This window comes from Talpa europaea (assembly GCF_964194135.1).
Source record: "Talpa europaea genome assembly, chromosome: 7".
NCBI classification, from domain to species: domain Eukaryota; kingdom Metazoa; phylum Chordata; class Mammalia; order Eulipotyphla; family Talpidae; genus Talpa; species Talpa europaea.
The window spans coordinates 89,292,009-89,311,250 of NC_140074.1; the positions used below are offsets into that span (position 1 = coordinate 89,292,009).

General features: G+C 46.7%; 1 protein-coding gene across 1 annotated transcript in view; it reads left to right on the forward strand.

Moving 5' to 3' along the window:
- Positions 1-308: 308 nt before the first annotated feature.
- The window catches only part of PITPNM3 (PITPNM family member 3), a gene marked incomplete at both ends in the record, with an annotated part of 71,977 nt that continues 53,043 nt past the window's right edge, over positions 309-19,242 (forward strand). The window contains 3 exons of the mRNA XM_084237897.1: positions 309-405; positions 2,326-2,421; positions 12,947-13,054. Of these exons, the coding sequence (XP_084094023.1) occupies positions 309-405; positions 2,326-2,421; positions 12,947-13,054 (301 nt within the window). The remainder of the gene's footprint in view (positions 406-2,325; positions 2,422-12,946; positions 13,055-19,242) is intronic.

Genomic DNA, 19,242 nt, shown 5'->3' on the forward strand with positions numbered 1-19,242 from the left:
CCCATATCCAAGTTAGAAAAACTCAGCCTAGACTTTCCTCTTCTTTGCAGTAAATCCAGACCCAATAGTAGGGAATTGCTGACCAGCCCATCCTGTGGCCCACACGGCAGGGGGGACGTCTAGAAGCTGGAAGCACTCCCACAGGGAGCATGGGGCTAACCTAGCTTTGCCTCCGGAGTGACCCCCGGCTTAGTGTTTCCTCTGCCCTCTGCCTTTCATGACTCAGATCCTGCTTCTCAACCAGCTCCAAACCATGGAACTCCAGCTGGGAGTGTGTTCGGGAGTCCGTGTTGGTGAAGCAGGAGGCGATGTCCCTGTACGAGCCTGGACTGTCTCTCTCTTCACCAGTAGCTTATGCGCCGGTGTCCAGGCTCAGGGCAGTGAGTGGCACAGGCTTCCTGCAAGGTGTGGCAAGCTGGGCTTGCAGCAGGGTCTCCAAGGATGGCATCATAAGGAGCACTCAGATTGGGGGTGTGCCCAGCTCTCTCTCTATGGCTTATCGTTACCTGCTATGTGCCAGATGGGCTCCTCAAGCAATCAGAGTTGCAAAGTCCCAAGGGACAGTCTCTGCCAGGCTTCTCACGTACAGATGGGGAAACTGATGTGGCATTGCTGATATAGGAACCCAGGTCTCAGGGGGCCTGGTAGCCCGGGCCAACCCCCAAGGAAGATGTACCCTGTGTGTGTGGGGAGGGGGGCAGGGGCTGACTGTTTTCCATTATGTCTAAGAGGCAAGCAATTATAAGAGGTACCATTATTTTATTTATCCCTGAGAAATGAACAATGCCAATTAAATGATGACATCCCCTTCTGTAAGATACACCCTGATTTTAAATATGTTAAAGCATGAAAAAAATATGCATCCTAGAGCTGATAAAATAAGATGAATTTATAATAAAATGAAGTCATGAAATTACATGTGCAGTGTAAATCTGAGTTTCCCTTGCCTCTTCTTAAAGGACTCCTGCGTGTGACTGTATGCGAACAGCCAGTCCCCTGTGGATGGACACTGGGATTTCTCCCGGGTTTTTGTATTATCAGACCACTGAGATGATCAATGTCTACTTCCACCCTCGGACTTCTCTGATTATTTCCCCAGGAAAATGACCAGATCAATTTTCTCTAATACTTTTATGGTTTTAATTTTTCCAATTAGCTTTTAATCCATCTGCAATCCCAGGTATTGGATAGGCTCAGGGAGCACGTGGAGGGGTTCATGGAGGTGCTGGGTGCCAGCTGGTTCCATGTGAATCTCTAAGTGTCAGGTGGAAGGGGCTTAGTGAATATGTTGGGAGGGCAGCAGGGGGAGTGGTGGTCCAGCTCTGCCTCTGGTTTTGCTTCCCCTGAAGGGGGCAGGAGGTGGGTTGGGCAGAATTCAGGGAAATGGGTCATGTTCTGTGTGCCCCTGTTCCCACCTGCTCTGGAGAACCCCCCAGTCTCGTGTACTGGCCTCCATCAATATTAATAACAGCGGCTGCCTTTACTGAGCCTTCTGAAACCCAGGCTCTGAGCATGCATTATCTTTGGGCTTGGGATTAATTGTTGTCAATGTTTTGTAGATGGGGACACTGAGGCTGTGCATGTAAAGGAAACAACCACACAGGTTGTAAGTGGCCGAGCTCAAGCTCAGGCTTCCTTCTCTTAGTTTGGGGCTTTTCCCTCCACTGGTGGCTGCAGCCAGCCTGATCTGCATGTGCTCTGTCTGTGTAGCAGACCTTACCAGTGTGCATCAGGTATCTGCCCTGCCCCTCCTCCCTGACCTTGAATTTGGGCATAGCCATAGGGCTTGCTTGGGCCAATGAAGTGTGTACAGAAATGTGTTGCTTGTGGGTAGAAGCATTTTAGACGGTGTGATTTTCTGTGCACTTCCATCCTGCTTCAGCAGGACTTGAAGTCTCTTTTGAGATGGGGGCATCATGAGGTGGTGGTGCCTTTTAGTGCCCACCGTGAACACCTTCCGGCCTGTACTGAGTGTGAAATGGACCATTGTTTGAATACCTGAGATCATTTGTTCATGCTGCAAAACTTGCCCAGTGCTTAGGAGACATCACATACCTGGGTAAACTCTCTTTGCTGCCTCCAATCTCTGCTTCAGTATATGCAAAAGTACACACTGCTTCACTGAGCTACCTTGGAGAAGGTTTTGGGGTTTATATGAAAGCATAGTAGCGGGGGTGTGGGTGGGGCTCTGTGAGGTGCTGAGGGTTGAAGGGAGAGGGCCGGGACATGCAGGTTCCTGATGACCCTGGTCCGGGGTCTGGGTTCCCATCCCTCAGTCAGAGGCCCGAACACAGGCTTGGCTAACAGGTGTATTCCCTTTGGCAGGTGGCCCTCCCCCGGGCGGCGGTGCCCCCTGGCACCTTCGAAATGTCCTCAGCGACTCAGTGGAGAGCTCGGATGATGAATTCTTTGATGCGAGAGGTGAGTGAGCCCCATCCTCTCATCATTGGCTGGGTAACCTTTCTAGAAGTCCCACAAAGAGGGTTCTGTTGGGGATTCATAGCCCTCCCACTCAGATACAGGGTCAGCAGTTCCACCCTCACACTCTGAATCTGTGAGCCCCCCAGGGGCTGGGACTCAGCCTTCATCCATTCACTCTTTGAGGTCTTTGTGGGCCCCTGATATATTTCAGGAGCCGTGTATGGCAGTCAGGACACTTCAAACTGATCAGCATGGTCACTGCCCACACCATGCTTGTTGTCTAATGGAGAGACAAGCATTAAGCCATGACACAGGAAATACAGTCAAAAAGGGGGGATATGCCACACCGAGAGGTGTTGGGTGTTAATAGAAAGAATGAGGACAGGGCATTTAATTTAGTTAACACCTTCTCTGAAGAACTGAGGGTAGGAGATGGTTAGGTGAAGAGTGGGAGAAAGAACCTTCCAGACAGAGGCGTGATAGTGCTGAAATAGGAAAGATGGGACATTCCAAGAACTGAAGGAGGCTGTGTGGCAGGAGGTAGTAAACAAGGGGGAGAGGAGAGATGTGAGGGGAGTAGGACGGGCGGTGGAGCCCAGTCGGAGAGATGTCAGCATCTTCTTTTGTTTAAATAATTTATTTATTTATATATATTTTACATCATTGTTCCTTTTTTTTTTTTCTTTTTTACAACGTTTGCTTTCTTTTCTCAGGTGTAGTCCCCATAGAATTCCCACCACCAATTTGCCTGTGCACCATCACCATATTCCCTTGTGCTCTTCCCGACCTCATTTTGATCCCTTTCCCTCCCCCTCCCCTGCAGGTCTCTGTGACTGCAACTTCTTTTATTTATTTATTTATCTATCTATTTATTTTTATTTATTTATTTATTTATTTATACAAGCACTGGGTACAGTCAGAGGCGCGGGAGGGGGAGAGAATTCACCAGAGCCAGAGCGGGGAGCAGAGCAGGCAGAGTGACAAAACACACTGCTGAGGGGAGCAGCAGGCAGCAGGTGAGGTCTGTGAGCCATGTGGGACCCTCGCCGGCAGCCTGGGTTCGAACCTGTGCTGCAGAGGCTGCGGGCAGCTTTGCAGCCTAGCCCTCAGGGGAGGCTCTGACTGCAACTTCTTAATCCACTCCTCTGTCCTTTAGCACGTAGACTGTTTCCATAGTTGGGCTGATGTGAATAGTGCTGCAGTGAACATAGGAGTGCAGGTTTCCCTTTGAATTAGTGTTTTTACATTCTTCAGGTGGAGTGAATTGCTGGGTCAAATGGTACTAAAAATGGCCGATTTTTAGTATTTTGAGGCACCTCCATACCGTTCTCCTTAGGGGCTGGACCAGTCTTTGTTCCCACCAGCAGCATATGAAGCTTCCTTTATTTCCACCTCCTTGTCTACACTTGTTTCTGGTCTTTCTGATAGGGGCTGTTCTCATGGGTGTGATAGGGCCTGGGATCTCATTGTGGTTTTGATTTGCATTTCCCAGAGGATGAAGATTTTTTTCATGTGCCTGTTGGCCATTTGTATGTCTTCTTTGGACAAGTGACTAGTTAGCTCTTCTGCCCATATTTTGTTGGCAATTTATTTTCTTTTTGTTGAATTGTATGAGTTCTTTGTAGATCTTGGATCTCTGTCCCTTGTCAGAGGTGCGATGTGCAAATGTTTTCTCCCATCCAGTAGGGTGTCTTTCTGCTTTAAAGAAAAAGCAAAGGAACAGACAAAACAAACCCTAGACTGAAGGATTGAGGCTACCAGAGGCAGTGGCTATGGTGTAGTAGCTTACTACTGAAGAGGTGTGAACTTCTACCCTTCAATCTTATGTGGTATTTTAAACCAATGTTACCTCAAAAAAAAATATATATATATAAAACAATTGTAGCTGTTCAGATGAGAGATGGTGAGCAGGTTATGTGCTCTGTTTTCAGTGCTGAGCTTGACTAGCATGTAGGACATGGCAAGGGTGCAAATCTCTGTCAGAACTGGAGAAGAGGGTTCCATCAGAACTGGGGGGCATTTCAGGTAGAGAGAGCAGACTGCACAAAGGCTCAGAGGTGAGAACATGCAGGGCAGGTATGGAGGCTGGGGGAGCTGGGGTCTGTCTGGAAGGTAGGAGAGAGGACCCTCATTGGCATGCTCACCTGGGCTGGGTGAGGGTAGATGAGGAGCACAATGGGCCCCTCTCCAAGCCAGGAAGGGTCACATTTCCCACATGACTGCTTGGTCCCATCTGTGAAATGCCCATATTTCAGGAGTTGACTTTTTGCTGAAATGGGGCCAGTTTTGAAATACCTGGTTAAATAGGGTCTTGAAAGAGAAGCCAACTGTGCTGGAAAGATGTCTAGACCTGGAGGAGGGCCCAGGAAGGTGACTGCAGCCATGCCCTTGATTTGTCCTGTCATCTTGGGCAGGTCTTTCACCTTCTGTGGGCCTCAGTTTCCCTATGAGGTCTGTGGCTCTGAAAGTGGAGAATACCTACATCAGGGGATTTTCAGGGAAGCCGTGTTGGGAGGTGGGTTGCAGTCCTGGCTGGAGGAGCGTCCCTCATTTTGGACTCTGGATGTCAAACCTCCCTGAAGCTAACCCTGAGCCAGTCCACTTGGGGCTCATTTCTGATCTCCTGGCATCTGGTGGGAGTATGCTGCCTGGACGAGTTTCTCCATAGCAACTAACCCACAGTGTGACAACAATGGCTCCAATATTTTGATGCTTAGAACACTTTCATTTAAAATATTTTTGCAGTTCGTTAGGGCCCTGCATTCCCAGATGATGATGGCTTGCTGCTGAGGCCCAAGCCTCTGTGTGGCAGGGGGTCAACCACCCCTCAGGGCTGTTCACCTGCTTTCCTGTGATAAGCTGTTGAAACACCCACTCTTTGCTGACCTCAGCCTCCCCCCTCAGGGCTCCCTCCCGCGTCTCAACGTTCTGTCTGCAGTTCCCCAATTATCCTCATCTCTCACTCCTTTTCTGTTGGCGGCACCACTTCTTATACCCTCCTTTGTCTCCTCTCCTTCCTTCTCTTCTTGCCTCTGTCTTTCCTTCTCTCCCCCACCCTGGCATCCCAGACCCTCTTGTCTCTCTTGTCTCTCCCCTGGCTCCCCATCTCGGCACTCCCCCAGACATCCCAGAGCATCTGGAGTCCTTAGTCTCGGGCTCTGCCCGCAGGCTGCTGGGATCCTCTTTAGCTCAGAATTGTCAACTCCCAACTTCCTATCTGTTCTACCTCTGGACAACACCATTGTGTGTTTGTTGACTTGAGGTAACAAGAGTGACACTGTCCTCAAGAGTAACACTGTCCTCCTCTGCTCCCAGGAGCTGCTCAGGTCCCACCCAGCCACCTAGACCAGTCATATCCGGGGCAAGTGTGGGGGGTCCAGGTTTCTGGGCATGACTTGAAGGGCCACATCCCTGGCTCCTGTTCCCTGGGTCCTCTTCTCCAGGCTGGAGACCTGGGTGGGGGCTCTGCCCCTGCCTCGCAGGACCCTGCATCCAGCTACCTCTGCCCTCCCAGCTCCAGCTGCCAGGGAGCTATATGACTGGGTGTCAGTGCTAAACTGAAACATTTTGTCCTCCTTTTCAATGCAGTAATGGGGAAACTGAGGCCAGAATATGAAGGGACCTTCTAAGATCACATATCAAGGTGGGGATAGAAATACTAGAAACCAGAAGTTTAGTGTCCAAGACTGGCCTTTTCTTTGACTTACTGCTGAAATTGGGGCCTGCTTCCCTCCCTTTGTTCTGTAAGCTCGAACCCATTCACCCAGCTCTCAGCAGTGCTGGTGGATGAGAGACACTCATTGCTCATGGCCTGTAGCAGAGACTCTGGGGGGCCCTGGTTGTGAATGTAAGGTTGACGCCTCTGATTGGGTGCTGCAGGTTAGGAGATGGGGTCCAGGCTTCCAGAACTGGAGGAGACATCACCCCTCTTCTGTTAGCACAGTTGAAGGATATCCGGGAAGCCAGGGCCCAGCTCTGCCAAGGTTGGTGTGCAGTGAAGGAAAACCCAGGGTGGCACAGAAGGGGTGTACTTCAAAGCCAGACCATGTTATACTCATACATTTATATATTACCATAAATAAAATTAACATAAAGGAACAGACATCTCAACAAAGACGATATGTGAATGGCAAATAGTAAAAAGAGGCTCCACATCATTACTCATTAGACAAATGCAAATTAAAATGACAATGAAAACTACAACAGACTTACTAGAATGGCTGATGATGATGACTGAGCAGGCTAGGAGGGGCTGGAACTTTCCAGCCCTGCTGGTGGGAACATGCAATGGCTCAACAATTTTGGAAAATAGATTTTGAGGTTTCTGATTTTAATGGTCCTAAGCTACTTCATGAGCAGCCCTTCCACCCCTAGGTATTTGCCCAAGAGGAAAGAAAGCACCTGTCCCTCTAGAGATGCGTTCTTGCCGGTTTGTAGCAGCTTTATTTGTTAGAGCCCCAAACTGAAAACAACCCAAATGTACATCAGCGGGAATGAATAAACAAACTGTGGCACATGCATGGAATGAAATCTTTCTCAGCAATGAGAAGAAATCATCTTTTGATACACTCAGCAATATGGATGTATTTCAAAATAATCGTGCTGAGTGAAGGGAGTCAGACTGAAAAACAGTACATGCTGTACAATTCCACTTACATCTGACTCCAGTGCATGCCAACCAGTCTACCATGATGGGCATGCCGGTGATTGGTTGGGGTGGGATGGATGCTTGGGAAGAACAGGAGGAAACTTCTGGGTCAGAGATATCTGTTCACTATCTTGATGGGAGTGGTGGTTTCATGGGTGTGTGCATCTGTGAAGACTTACCAGATTTTAAGTATATCTAATTAACCGAATGTTGATACTCAGTAATGCTGTTAAAAAATGGAGGAACTCCCTTCAGTGTAACATAAGGTGGTGTGACAGTGATGGGGGACTGCAGGAGACCCCAGAGGATATAGCCTGAGCTGAGAACTGAATAACAAGAAGTGAACCATGTGGGAATCTAGGGGAACAGTGTTTTGGACAATGGGAACAGCTCATGTGAGGCTGGCATGGTGAGAGTGAGCCAGGTGCCTGCTAAGTGCCATCCACCAGCTGCCCCCATAGGCAGGGAGGGGCAGACCTGACCCAGTGCCTCTGGATGTGTTCATGCCCAGACTTGGGGGTGGCCCTGCCCCAGAGATGGCCAAACTCAGAGGTGCAGGATAGACCTGCAGAATGGAAACATGCCTGGGCCTTGAGTGACTGAGCTTCGGTGTGGGTGATGGAGATGCTGGGTGACAGGTGGTGTGGCCAGAAACTGTGCATGAGAAGAGCTTAGCTGCCTGAGCAGGGACAGTCCAGATTTCCAGTGGTCCCTGACCATGATATGCTGACTTCTAAGGAGGAGATGCAAACATCTGGAGCACCATCCCTAGAATGGAGGCTGGTGCTAGGGTGGCACTGTGATGTCAGATTAATTCTTCTGGGGATGTGGTCAGGTGTGCCAAGCACAAGTCATTTCTAGTCCATTTTTATAGCATTTGTTTAGAAAATATCGAGGCACATCCTTAACTTTCACCTTCTGCTTAGATGCAGTGACTAGTCCAATTAAAGGAGTCTTAAAACCCACCAAGCATTTAGGCACAGACACGGGCTCTTACAGTGAACTTGTCTGCTGGAAGATAGCACCCTGAGCCAGCAGGCGGCCTTACCCCTTAGGTGCTGTGGGACCCTGGCCCATTTGTGCAACTCTGCATCTGGAAAATAGGGTGCTAGACTTCACCTCAAAATCTCTATGCCACGAAGTTCTTAGCTGGCCTTGCAAAGCCCTATTAGCGAGTGTCTCACTTCGATGGGGAATATTTGCTTTTGAATTTTCCTTCAGCCTCTAAATAGCACCCTCTATACCCTCCATGAGTATACGTAAGCCAGCCAGGCCCTGGAGGTTGCAGGGTGGCAACACTGGCAGAGCTGGGGGTGAGATTGGGGAGGGGTGGGCATGGGGGTGTAGCCAGGGTTACTTTCCCAGCAAATCTAACTCTAGGTAATTGACAGAGAGCAAAGCATGGGGCTCCCCACTTCTGGGGGCGGGAGGAGGAGGAGGGATTCTCCTAGATGAAGGACTGAGTGAAGGAAAACAGAGCATGGTGTCTGGGTCAGCAGATGCAGCTTCTCATCAGGACTGGACTGCTGACCTGCTGCTGGCTGACTTCAGACAAGCCTTTCACCCCTGCAACTCAGGCCCCTTCCTGTAAAGTGACAGGGGTAAGAGTGGAGTGGGAGGATGTCACTGTGTGAAGCTGGGCAAAAGAGTCCTCCCTGAGGCAAACACACTTGTGTTGCTGACCCCGGCACGCCCTAACACTGGGGGAAGGGAAGTGGGAAAGCAAATGCCATGGAGCTGGCTCCGAAGTCTTCCAAGGGTGGGCCAAGAGTGGACCTCTCCATGTGATGAGGAGTGTGGTAGTGGTGGCCATTGGTTGTGAGATGGAGGTGATAACCATGTGGAGGCAGTTAGCAATCCTGTATCCCAGAGGCCAAAGGGTAAGGCATATTTAGGTCCTTGGAAAGATGGGTGTCATGGACCTGATGTGGGGGTGACGGGTGGCATTGGCCTGGCTGACTGGGGAGGGTGACCAAGCTCTTAGCTCTGTGAGCAGGTGGTAAAGCCTTCCTGCCAGAGGACAAGGAGGCTCCCTGCTCGAGAGTCCTGTAGAGTCAGCAGAAACAAAGGCCTCTGGGTGGGGGGAAAGGCTTTTTTAATGGCCTCTGAGGTTGTGCTGAAAAGGGTGTGTCAAGGCTTTGACCAGAGTCAGAGTCAGTCTGGGGTCAAGGCTTATGATGCTGTGGGTGAGGCTTGGCCCGGTGCCCAATGTGGGTAGGGAATGGAGCCCAGTGAGGGTGAAATAGATGCAAAAGCTAGTCTGCACCAGAGGTCACTGGAGAGGAGAATTAGCATGCCAAGAACAGTCATCGGAAGACAAAAAGCAAAATCAATAACCAGGATGAAATGAGCCCTTTGTGGCCTCTGAGCCCTGCTGGGAGGCACATACCACAGTGAGGGGAAGTAGAGCAGAGATTCAGAGCAGAGCCATGTACTCCCCTGTTTGCCCAGATAACTACAAAAGGAGCTATCTCAGCTGCTGCCTCTCTCTCTCTCTCTCTCTGTGTGTGTGTGTGTGGGGGGGTGTGTGTGGTGTGGTTTGTGCAGTGTGTGTGTGTTCTCAAAGCCCCTTAGGGGACAAGTCCATCGTTGCCAGAATGAAGATATGAAGACTGCATGTTGAGAGCAGAGGCAGGAGAGACCCAAGGACAGAGAGAAAGCATGTCTGAGGAAAGGGAATCAGGGAGAAGATGGGGAGACAGAGAGAGGGTGGGGGGCAGAAAGCCCAAGAAAGCCAGGAAAAATACAAGAAAGCAGAGGGGAGAGAGCAAGAGAGATTCAGAGAATGGGAGAGAGGAACATGGACACACACACAAACGACAGGGAGAGAGAGAGAGAGAGAGAGAGAGAATGAATGAGAATCAGAGAGAGTTGAAGGAGACAGTGACCCAGGAGGAGAGGGAAAGGCCAGAAAGAGGATGAAAGAGCTGCGTGGGTGGAGAGATTCTGAAGGACCTAGAGAAAGAATGGAAAGAAACCCAGAGAGTGACAAAGGTTAAGACAGAAACATACCTACGAAGAGAGAGAAGGAGAGACAGATACTGGGATAGGGAGAGAGCCAGAGTTGGGGGTGTGCATGAGACCTTCCTGTTCACCAGGAAGGCCTATCTCTTTTAAAACAATGTGGTTGGAATTAATCCAGGAGGCTTTTTCTGGGATGTAGTTTTCACCAGAAAGGGAGGCATTCCTGTGGGTTGCTTTCAGGAGCTATCCCTCTCTGGGATGAAGGATTGCACCAGGTGCATGGAGTTGGTGTGTAGGTACCCAAGGGTTCGTGTTAAGGGTGGTTAGGGAATGTGGCCCCACCAGTTCCCCCAAGAGTAATCACTAAGCTCATGCTGGGAAAGGGGAAGATTAGAAACAGGGTTGAATGAGGAGTGAGGGGGCATTAAGAGGCTCATAAAGCTGAGACATGGGGTAAGGGTTCCACAAGTTTAAGGCTTGCTGAGAGGCACAGGCTTTTGTTCTCCTGGTTATTCTAGAGTTGCTCCTGTGCCCCTCAAATCCTGGTCCTTTCAAATACTGATGGCAACTCACTTCTTGTGAAGGAATAACCATGCTGTTTCTCATTCATGAGCACCCCCTGTGCTCCAGGGGCAGAAATACAAGCACCAAGAGAGACAGATAAACAGAAAGGGATCTAACCAGGTCAGATCTAGTGAGAGTGGGCTGGACTTGACGTGTGAGAGGAGTGCGTGAGAGTCTGAGAGAGGAAGATGTATTTGCTAGGAAGACAGACACAAGGCCAAGAGGGAAAGACAGAGGGTCATCCGTATAACCAGGAAAAGTGTTGGGCAGAGCAGCACAAGCTCCTTGGGTGGTGGTGAGGGTGTTGTCTGTGCTGTTATCCCCATCTGTGCTCTTACTGTGTGCCAGACGTGCTTGCGAACACTTCACCTGCATTATTTCATCTAATCCTTACAATCCTTACAGCAACCCGATAACATAGGCACTACTATGATAGCATATTATAGATGAGGAAACAGGAGCTCACAAAGCTGAGGTTACTGTCCAAGGTCAGAGAGCTAGCAGATGGCGGATCTGGGATTGAGAGCAGACAACTGAGCTCTTTATCCCCTCCCGGTCCTGCTTTCCCAAGAGCAATACTGCCTGACATTTTGGCATGTGTATTTTTTTCAAATTTACAGTAGCATTTCCCCTTATAACCACTTGCTGAAAGAACTGTAGAACCATCATTGTTATTCCCATTCAAAAGAAAAGGAAGCAGAAATAGTTGAGGGGCATGGCAAAAGCACAGGTTCACATGTTGCAGAGTGTGTATTGGAATCCATTCGGGCCTCTTTCCAGACCACAGTGCTGCCTAGGGCCATGAACGAGTGCCCAGATGGAGCACGTTGTGCTCAGGAAATTGTGTGGGTGTGTGTGGTGCCTGGCTGGAGCACTGGGCAGCCAATCCAGGATGTCCAGGGCAGACCATCAGGAAGACAGAACCTAGAGACTTCTACAATAGTGTATCTGGCTTTAAATTCTGGCTCTAGCCAGTGACCTTAGGCAAGTTGCTGAACTTCCCATGCTTCAGTTTCCTTGATTATAATATGGAAATAATAGCAATTGTACCTTTTAAGTATTGTTATGAGAACTAAGTGAATTAATATTTTTAAATCACCCATAACAATCTCAGCGTGTACTAAAGATTTGATAAAGATTGTTCAATAAATCAGATAAATAAGACAGGAGGAGGTCTGCGTTATTGAGCTCAAGAGTGATTCAGGACTCTGGACAGCTCCCCTAGCTTCAGATCCACCATATTGGTTCCATCTGCTCTGTAAAGTTCTTTGGCAGTGAAATGAGTCTCATTTCTTTATTCTTGGCTATCATGAGCTTGAGGACTCTCCCCAGTACCATTTAATGTCTGTTTTATGAGGGAGAACACCATACTATTCACCAGGAAGGCCTATCTCTTTTAAAACAATGTGGTTGGAATTAATCCAGGAGGTTTTTTATGGGATGTAGTTTTCACCAGAAAGGGAGGCATTCCTGTGGGTTGCTTTCAGGAGCTATCCCTTGCTTGGATGAAGGATTGTACCAGGTGCATGGAGTTGGTGTGTAGGTACCCAAGGGTTTGTGTTAAGGGTGGTTAGGGAATATGGCCTGACCAGTTCCTCCAAGAGTAATCACTAAGCTCATGCTGGGAAAGGGGAAGACTAGAGACAGGGTTGAGGGAGGAGTGAGGGAGGCATTAAGAGGCTCATAAAGCTGAGACATGGGGTAAGGGTTCCACAAGTTTAAGGCCTGCTGAGTGGCACAGGCTTTTGTTCTCCTGGTTATTCTAGAGTTGCTCCTGTGCCCCTCAAATCCTTCCTTTCAAATACTGATGGCAACTCACTTCTTGTGAAGAAATAACCATTCTGTTTCTCATCCAGGAGCACCCCCTGTGCACCAAGACCTCTATACCTATTATACCTTTAGTCTTTCCAACAAGTCTGTGAGTTAGACATTGTCAGTACCATTTTACTGATGGAAAAACAGGTTCAGTCCTCTTAATCCCCACACCTCCCTGCAAAAAAACCCCCAAAAAACCCAAAAACAACTGCTAGCAAATGGAAGGTTTTGATTTTTCTTCCCAACACACTGACTTTCAATAAATACTGCTGTTAGTGCTAAATGTGGAGTCTTCTTTGGGTTTTCAGCCTCTCTCACGGCTGTTCCCTTTTTGTGATAACATGTAGGGGTCCATTAGGGTGCAATAACTGTGACTTCTTATAGTGAAAAATTCCTGAATGCCTCCTAGCTGTCTATAACTATAGTACTGTCAATTCAAAGGAAGAAATAAGTACTCTTTCAGATAGAATTTCCTGTTAGGGTTACCTACACCCAGTCCTGCCTGCTCATGTCAATCTCTTCTTCTGCCAACAGAGGAGATGGCTGAGGGGAAGAACGCCATCCTCATTGGGATGAGCCAGTGGAATTCAAATGACCTGGTGGAGCAGATTGAGACCATGGGGAAGCTGGAGGAACATCAAGGTGAGATTCTTTTGTTATAACCGGGATGTGTACACATGCATGTTACAGAGTGGGTTCAAGTGCTGGAAATTTGGGAATAGGACTTGGTTCTTCTTTCAAATCATCTGTCTGGCCACCTCTCTTAACCTGAATCTGTGACCCTAAACTCTGTTACCCACAGGAACCCCAGGGGCACTTCTGTGGGGAATTTCTGTAGTAGATGACTCCAAAGTAATTCAACAGAGCTCCCTTGGTCATAGGATGGGGAAGCATGGGAGTCCAAGTTCTTTGGTTTACAATGCCTATAGTGTTGGAATCTGTAAGTCAGAGTAGAGTTGCAACTAGAGGATCTTTCCAGAAGGGACAGGGGAGAGGGGCAGCAGTGGAGAATTATAACTTCCTTTGTCTGAATAGCTGGAGGGGAGATGTGCCTGGGGATTAATCCAGGACACTTTTTATGGAGGTGAGTTTTGAGCAGGAGCATAGTCAGCACAAAAATCAAACTTATCCTTTAGGCATGCATCTGTCTGTTCATGTGAACATTTTGCATCTCTAACAGAACATTATTTGGACAACTATTGTGTAATACTGCTTGGTTGGAGGGACTGACAATAATTCAGCTGTGGACTCTACCTTGTGATCTGTGACATAGTATAAGTCAGGACATAGGGGTCAGGCTTGGGTGGAAAGTTTTTGGACCTAGAATGGAGAGGCAGGGCTTTTAGAGGGAGGCAGGAGAGGCTGACTCAAGGAAGGTTTCCTGACAATGGAGCTATGGATCTAGGCTTTGAAAGTGGAGGATGTCGCCGAGGAGGTCATAAATGTCTGAGATGACATATGGGGGAAATGAGGCTCAGAAAGAGGCCGTATTGGATTGAGGTCATTCTGGAATGAAGAACAGAATTGGGGCTGGAACACTATCTAGGATTCAGGGTGTTAACCTCTGCACCTGTTATCCTTAGGTCGGTTTTTCATTGTCACCTCCCCACCTCATGTATCACTCCTCCTACTTCCCTTCATCTACCCTTTTTCTTTCTCTCCTGGCCCCATTATTTCTCAGTTAGATAGGATGACTGGATAAGGTCATCCTATCAGGAGTTTTTCAGTGAGAGGGTCCTGGCTCAGCCCAAAAGAATGACCATCTTGGTGTTGGCATCTGCTCCTTTTCTCACCCCTCACCCTTGCCGCCTTGATTCAGAACCCTTCCTATGCCAGAACATCCATCCTCAGGAATAAATGGGCTTGGGATGGCTGTTCTATTTTACAAGCAAGGAACCCAAGGCTTAGAGAAGCTGCATCTTTCCCAAGATCCTCAAAATTACTGACGGCATCATGCTCTGATCTCCAGTCTCCCTGCTCCCAGACCAGGGCCTCCTCTCCTATGCTTGTGCTCAACTGAGGCGAGGTATAGTTCTGAGCCCCTGCATTGTCAGGTGTAAGAAACTCAGGATCTTAAAGGAAAGGGTTCTCTGAGCTACCATAGTCACAGGAAGGGAAGACTCTGAATCTGGCCCCCAAAGCCACTCCAGAGACAATTTCCCTGGCTTTCCAGTCACACATTTGCAGATGGGCCCCTTGTCTGTGCTTCTTCTTCCAGGACCCTGTAGGGGGCCCAGAAGGGCTCATAGATTTCATGTCTTGCCCTAGGACAGTGCTTGATAGCCACAAAAAGACAAATCCAGGCTCACCACCCATCTGGACATCCCTGTCCTCCCCCCACCCCCACTGCCTGCCAAAGAATTGTGTGACTCAGACACAGTGAGCTAAGGAGGGGATGAGGGAGACACAGTGTGAGCTAGGAGAGGAGGGCAGTGGCTGCGGAGAAGGAACCAGAGGGAGATGGACAGAAGAGGGTGAAACAGTGACTTTGGGGCCCAAGAAGTCTGGATGTGGACCTTGGTCCTGCCATTCTGGAGCTTCATGACCAGGGGAAGTCATTTCTCAGAACCTCAGTTTCATCATCTGCACAGTGAGGCTTAACACAAAAGTTGTGGGGATTCAATGAGCTAACACTTGCACAGTGCATCCAGTAACAGCTCATCATAATGAGGGAAGATGACAGAAGAATGGAAGCTATTGCACAAGCACAGCTCTAGCAACTGCTTCCTGGTGTTGATGGCTGTCTCTCCCAGTACAGCATGGGGAGCAGGAGGAGAGAGAGAAGATGGAGCAGGAGAGAGGAAACCAGCTGTTTCCAACTCCTGAATCTCCTTCCTCTGTGGATTCAAAATATGATTCCCATGAAACGACAGAACACACACATTAATTGCATCCATTTCCACAATCATTTCTGGAGCCACTCTGGGCCTCAGGCTGTGCTAGATGTGGAGGCAGTACAGATGAGCAGGCTGGCGCTGCCACCCTTTAGGGCACAGTCACAGCCTAGATTACCTTGGAATAAGACAGGCTGAGTAGAGGTCTTAGGAGAGGGGTGCTGGAGACTATTTTAGGGAGAGGAAGTTCTGAAAATGCTTCCTGGAAAAGGCTGCATTTGAAATTGGTGTTACCGATCCAGCTCTACTCCTGCCTCCTTTAAATACCTACCCTTCAATGTGGACTCACTCCAGAGACCAGGTCTCATGCTTCACCCCCGTGCCAGCCACACTGACCCCCCCCCCAGGTCGACCTCCAAGTGCAATGGCAGCAGAAGCTGCTCTCCTGGGCTCCAGTAGCCTCCTTACCTCCACCTGGATGGCCAAGACTTCACGCTCTCCAAGTGCCCACGGAAGCTGAGCTTCCTTCTCTGAAACTTACTTATGTCCTATATTCTGTCTTGATCTTCTCAGTCACTTAGAGCATATGTTGCACAGGCTCTTAGACTGATCTGTCATCTCCACGTCTGTGGGTGCTAATCCGGGTGTGTGTGTGCCCTCATGTACTCACTGCACCTCGTGTTTTGTTTCTTTATTTTTTATTGTGCACTCATCTTGGGTACGCCCCTTGCCTCGCTCTTTTTTCTATGGGAATCTTGGACCTCTAGGTTGTGAATGTCCTGATAGAGACTGGTCTTGTGTTTCTTCTGGGCCTGGTGTTTCACTAATCTTGGACATTTCATATGCTAAATTCACAGTTTAGTGTTTCCAGTCTCCACAAGTGGTATAAATTTAGACCCCACACCCGTCTGTGGCACAGGCTTAGGGTTTTAATTACTCATGTGTGACTTTTTTCTTTCTCACTGTCTGTGAATGGTTTCTTTGCTGTTTCCCCAAAGGAGATTTCTTTCAAGTTCCTTTTTGGGTGGAGGAGTCCTTTAAGGCGCCCCACTGTCCAGGCAGTGCCAATGCAGCTCCTCTCAGTCCATGGTTAACAACATCGTTTTCAACCTCTAGTCCTAGGGTCTCTCGCTGTCTGAGTCTCCCTGTGTCTCCTCTATGTCAGCTTCTGTTGTCATCTCTGAATTGTAGGTCTCTCTTTGTTTCAGCCGGTCTTTATTTTGAGCTTGGTTATATATTTACATTTTTGGTAATATGTTGCCCAATATTTTAATGGAAAGGAATCTTTTAGCCCCAGTTCAGTTGCCTCATTTATTATTATTATTATTCAATTGTTTCTCTTGTTATTTTTAATATTTTTAAATTGTATGGCATTGAGTACATTCATATTGTTGTGTAGCCACCACCACTGTCCATTTCTAGAACTTTTTCTTCACCCCAAACTGAAGTTATTAATGACAACCCATCACCCCCTTTTCCCCCAGGTGTCTGGTAACCACCATTTTACATTCTGTTCCTATGCACTTGACCACTCTAGCTCCCTCATAAGTAGAATCCTGTAGTATTTGACTTTTTATGTATGGCTAGTTTCACTTAGCGTGATGTCTTTGAAGTTCATCCATGTTATATCCTGTGATAGGAATTCCATCCTTTTATAGGCTGTATAATATTCCATTGTATGGATATACCACATCCTTGTCATCCCATATCTTTGATGCACGTTTCTACTTTTTGGCTATTGTGAATAACACTGTTATGAACATTAGTGTACAAATATCCTCTTTATTTTTTGAACACATTCTTATTATAAAACAAAGCAAAACAAACAAAACCAGTCTCCCTTAGCATTTGCAGACCTCACTTCAGAGTTTATAAATTGTAAATTGTTTCTCCAGAGAGGGATCTTATTAGAGGTTAGTGCCCCAGATACACTTGTTCTTTCATTTAACACCTGATCTTTGGGAGTTTTTAATATGAATATACATAGATTCAACTCATTCTTTTTACCTTTACTATAATATTCTTTACTTTGGAATTTTTCATCAGTTAAGCAATGCTACATAGGTTAAGATTTAAGATTATAATAGATACGGCTAAACAGTTTTCAAAAAAAATATGCAAATTCATATTCATGCCAACTGTGGATTTTTTTCATCCATTCTCCCACAGTGTTACCACACTTGATATTAACAAACTTTAAAATTTTACCTGATTGGTGGGTAACGATATTTTCTTTTTTTTTTCCTTATTTGATTGCTAGTGAGATGAATCAACTTTTCATAAATGTGTTGGCCAATCCTATTTTCTGTTTTATTGAATTTTTCAAGCATGCTTTTTGCTAATCTTCTATTAGATTATTTGTTTTTCTTATTGACTTTTAGGAGTTCTTTACATATATTCTGGATATAAATTATTTGTTTGCTACATATTCGAAACATTTGTCTTTGCAATCTTGCAACTTGGCTGAATTTTCTTATTAGTTCTAACAGTTGCTCTCTTGGGTTTTCTGGGTAGAGAGTTATATTGTTTGCAAATCTTAAAAGCTATGTCCCTGCCAATTTTCACACTGCTTATTTATTTTTCTTATTATATTGCATGGCATGGGGTCTTCAGGTGGAAGCTGAGTAGCGGGAGGGGCAGCAGACTTTGATCCTGACTGTAATGCTGTAATTTCCTCCCCCTTCCTCCTACTCATTCCTCTTCAGTTAAGTTTATTGAGGTATGATTTACATTCCATAAAATTCACCCTTTTTATTGTATAGTTCTAACTGCTGTTTTATAAATTCTATGACTTCCTGTTGGATTTACTTCCTCTTTTTACTAGAGTATTTATTTCCTCAAACAGTTCTTTTAGGCTGTTGGATAGTCACTTTCTAAATCCTTGCATTTCTAAACATGTCTTTACTTTGCCTTCTCATTTGAATGTAAGTTTGCCTGCACTCAGAATAATGTTCCTGACTATCTTTGAAGATTTTCCTCATGGTCTTCTTCATTTAGTGTCAGTGGTGAGAAGTCTGAGGTAAACTGGAGAGTAATCTGTTTTTCTTTCTTCTTGAAGAAGTAAATTTAAGAATCTTTATTCTATGTATTCTGAAATCACAAAGAATATTTGCAATAAAGGGTTTAGTTTATTGTCTCTGCACCTGGTACATGGCGATGTTTTCTTTTCATTATTTCTTCAAGAGATTCTCTGTTTTCTCCTTACAAAATTTATAGGAGTCTTGTCTGACCTTTCCTTTTCTTATTTCCTGATCTATTCTGGTATCTGGAAACATTCCTTAGTTTGAACCTAACCAAGTTCACCAATTTTCTCTTCTTTAGCTGTTAACCATTCTTCTGGTGAATTCTGTGGCACGTTTTCCTTTTCTTTCTTTTTAAACATTCATCTTTACATTTTCATCTTCTCTGATTGGTTCTTTTTCATCACAAATTGCTATTAATTCATAGATGCACAGGTCCACTCTATGCCTTTTATAGTCTCAGTCTTCTTGTTCTTTGAAATTACAGTTTCCTAGTAGGTTAGAGGTGGAGATTCTGGTAGGTTAGGTTTATGGAGATAAACCACATATATTTCGGATTGGATTAGTTCTCCAAAGATCCATAAGTGAGATTATAAGACAGAGTAGGAGCCAGCTTGACTCCATTTATCTGTGGTAGCACACACCTGCCATTAAGCATTGTCCAAGTAAAGTTGGGCTTGCCAAATTCCTTTTTTTTTTCAATTGAGGCATAATCCACATGCCATAAAATGTACCCTTGTAAAGCACACAATTCAATGGTTGTTAGCACATTCATGAAGTTGTTCTGCCATCACCACATTTTCATCACCACATGCAGATACCCTATACCCATCAGCAGCCACTCCCCAGTTTTTTTCTCCCAAAGCCCATGGAATTTTATGTGAATGGAATCAAGCAATGTGTAGCCTTTTGTGTCTGATGTCTGCTTTAGCATAATGTTTCTGCAGGTTGTCCATGCTGTAGACTGAATCAGTAT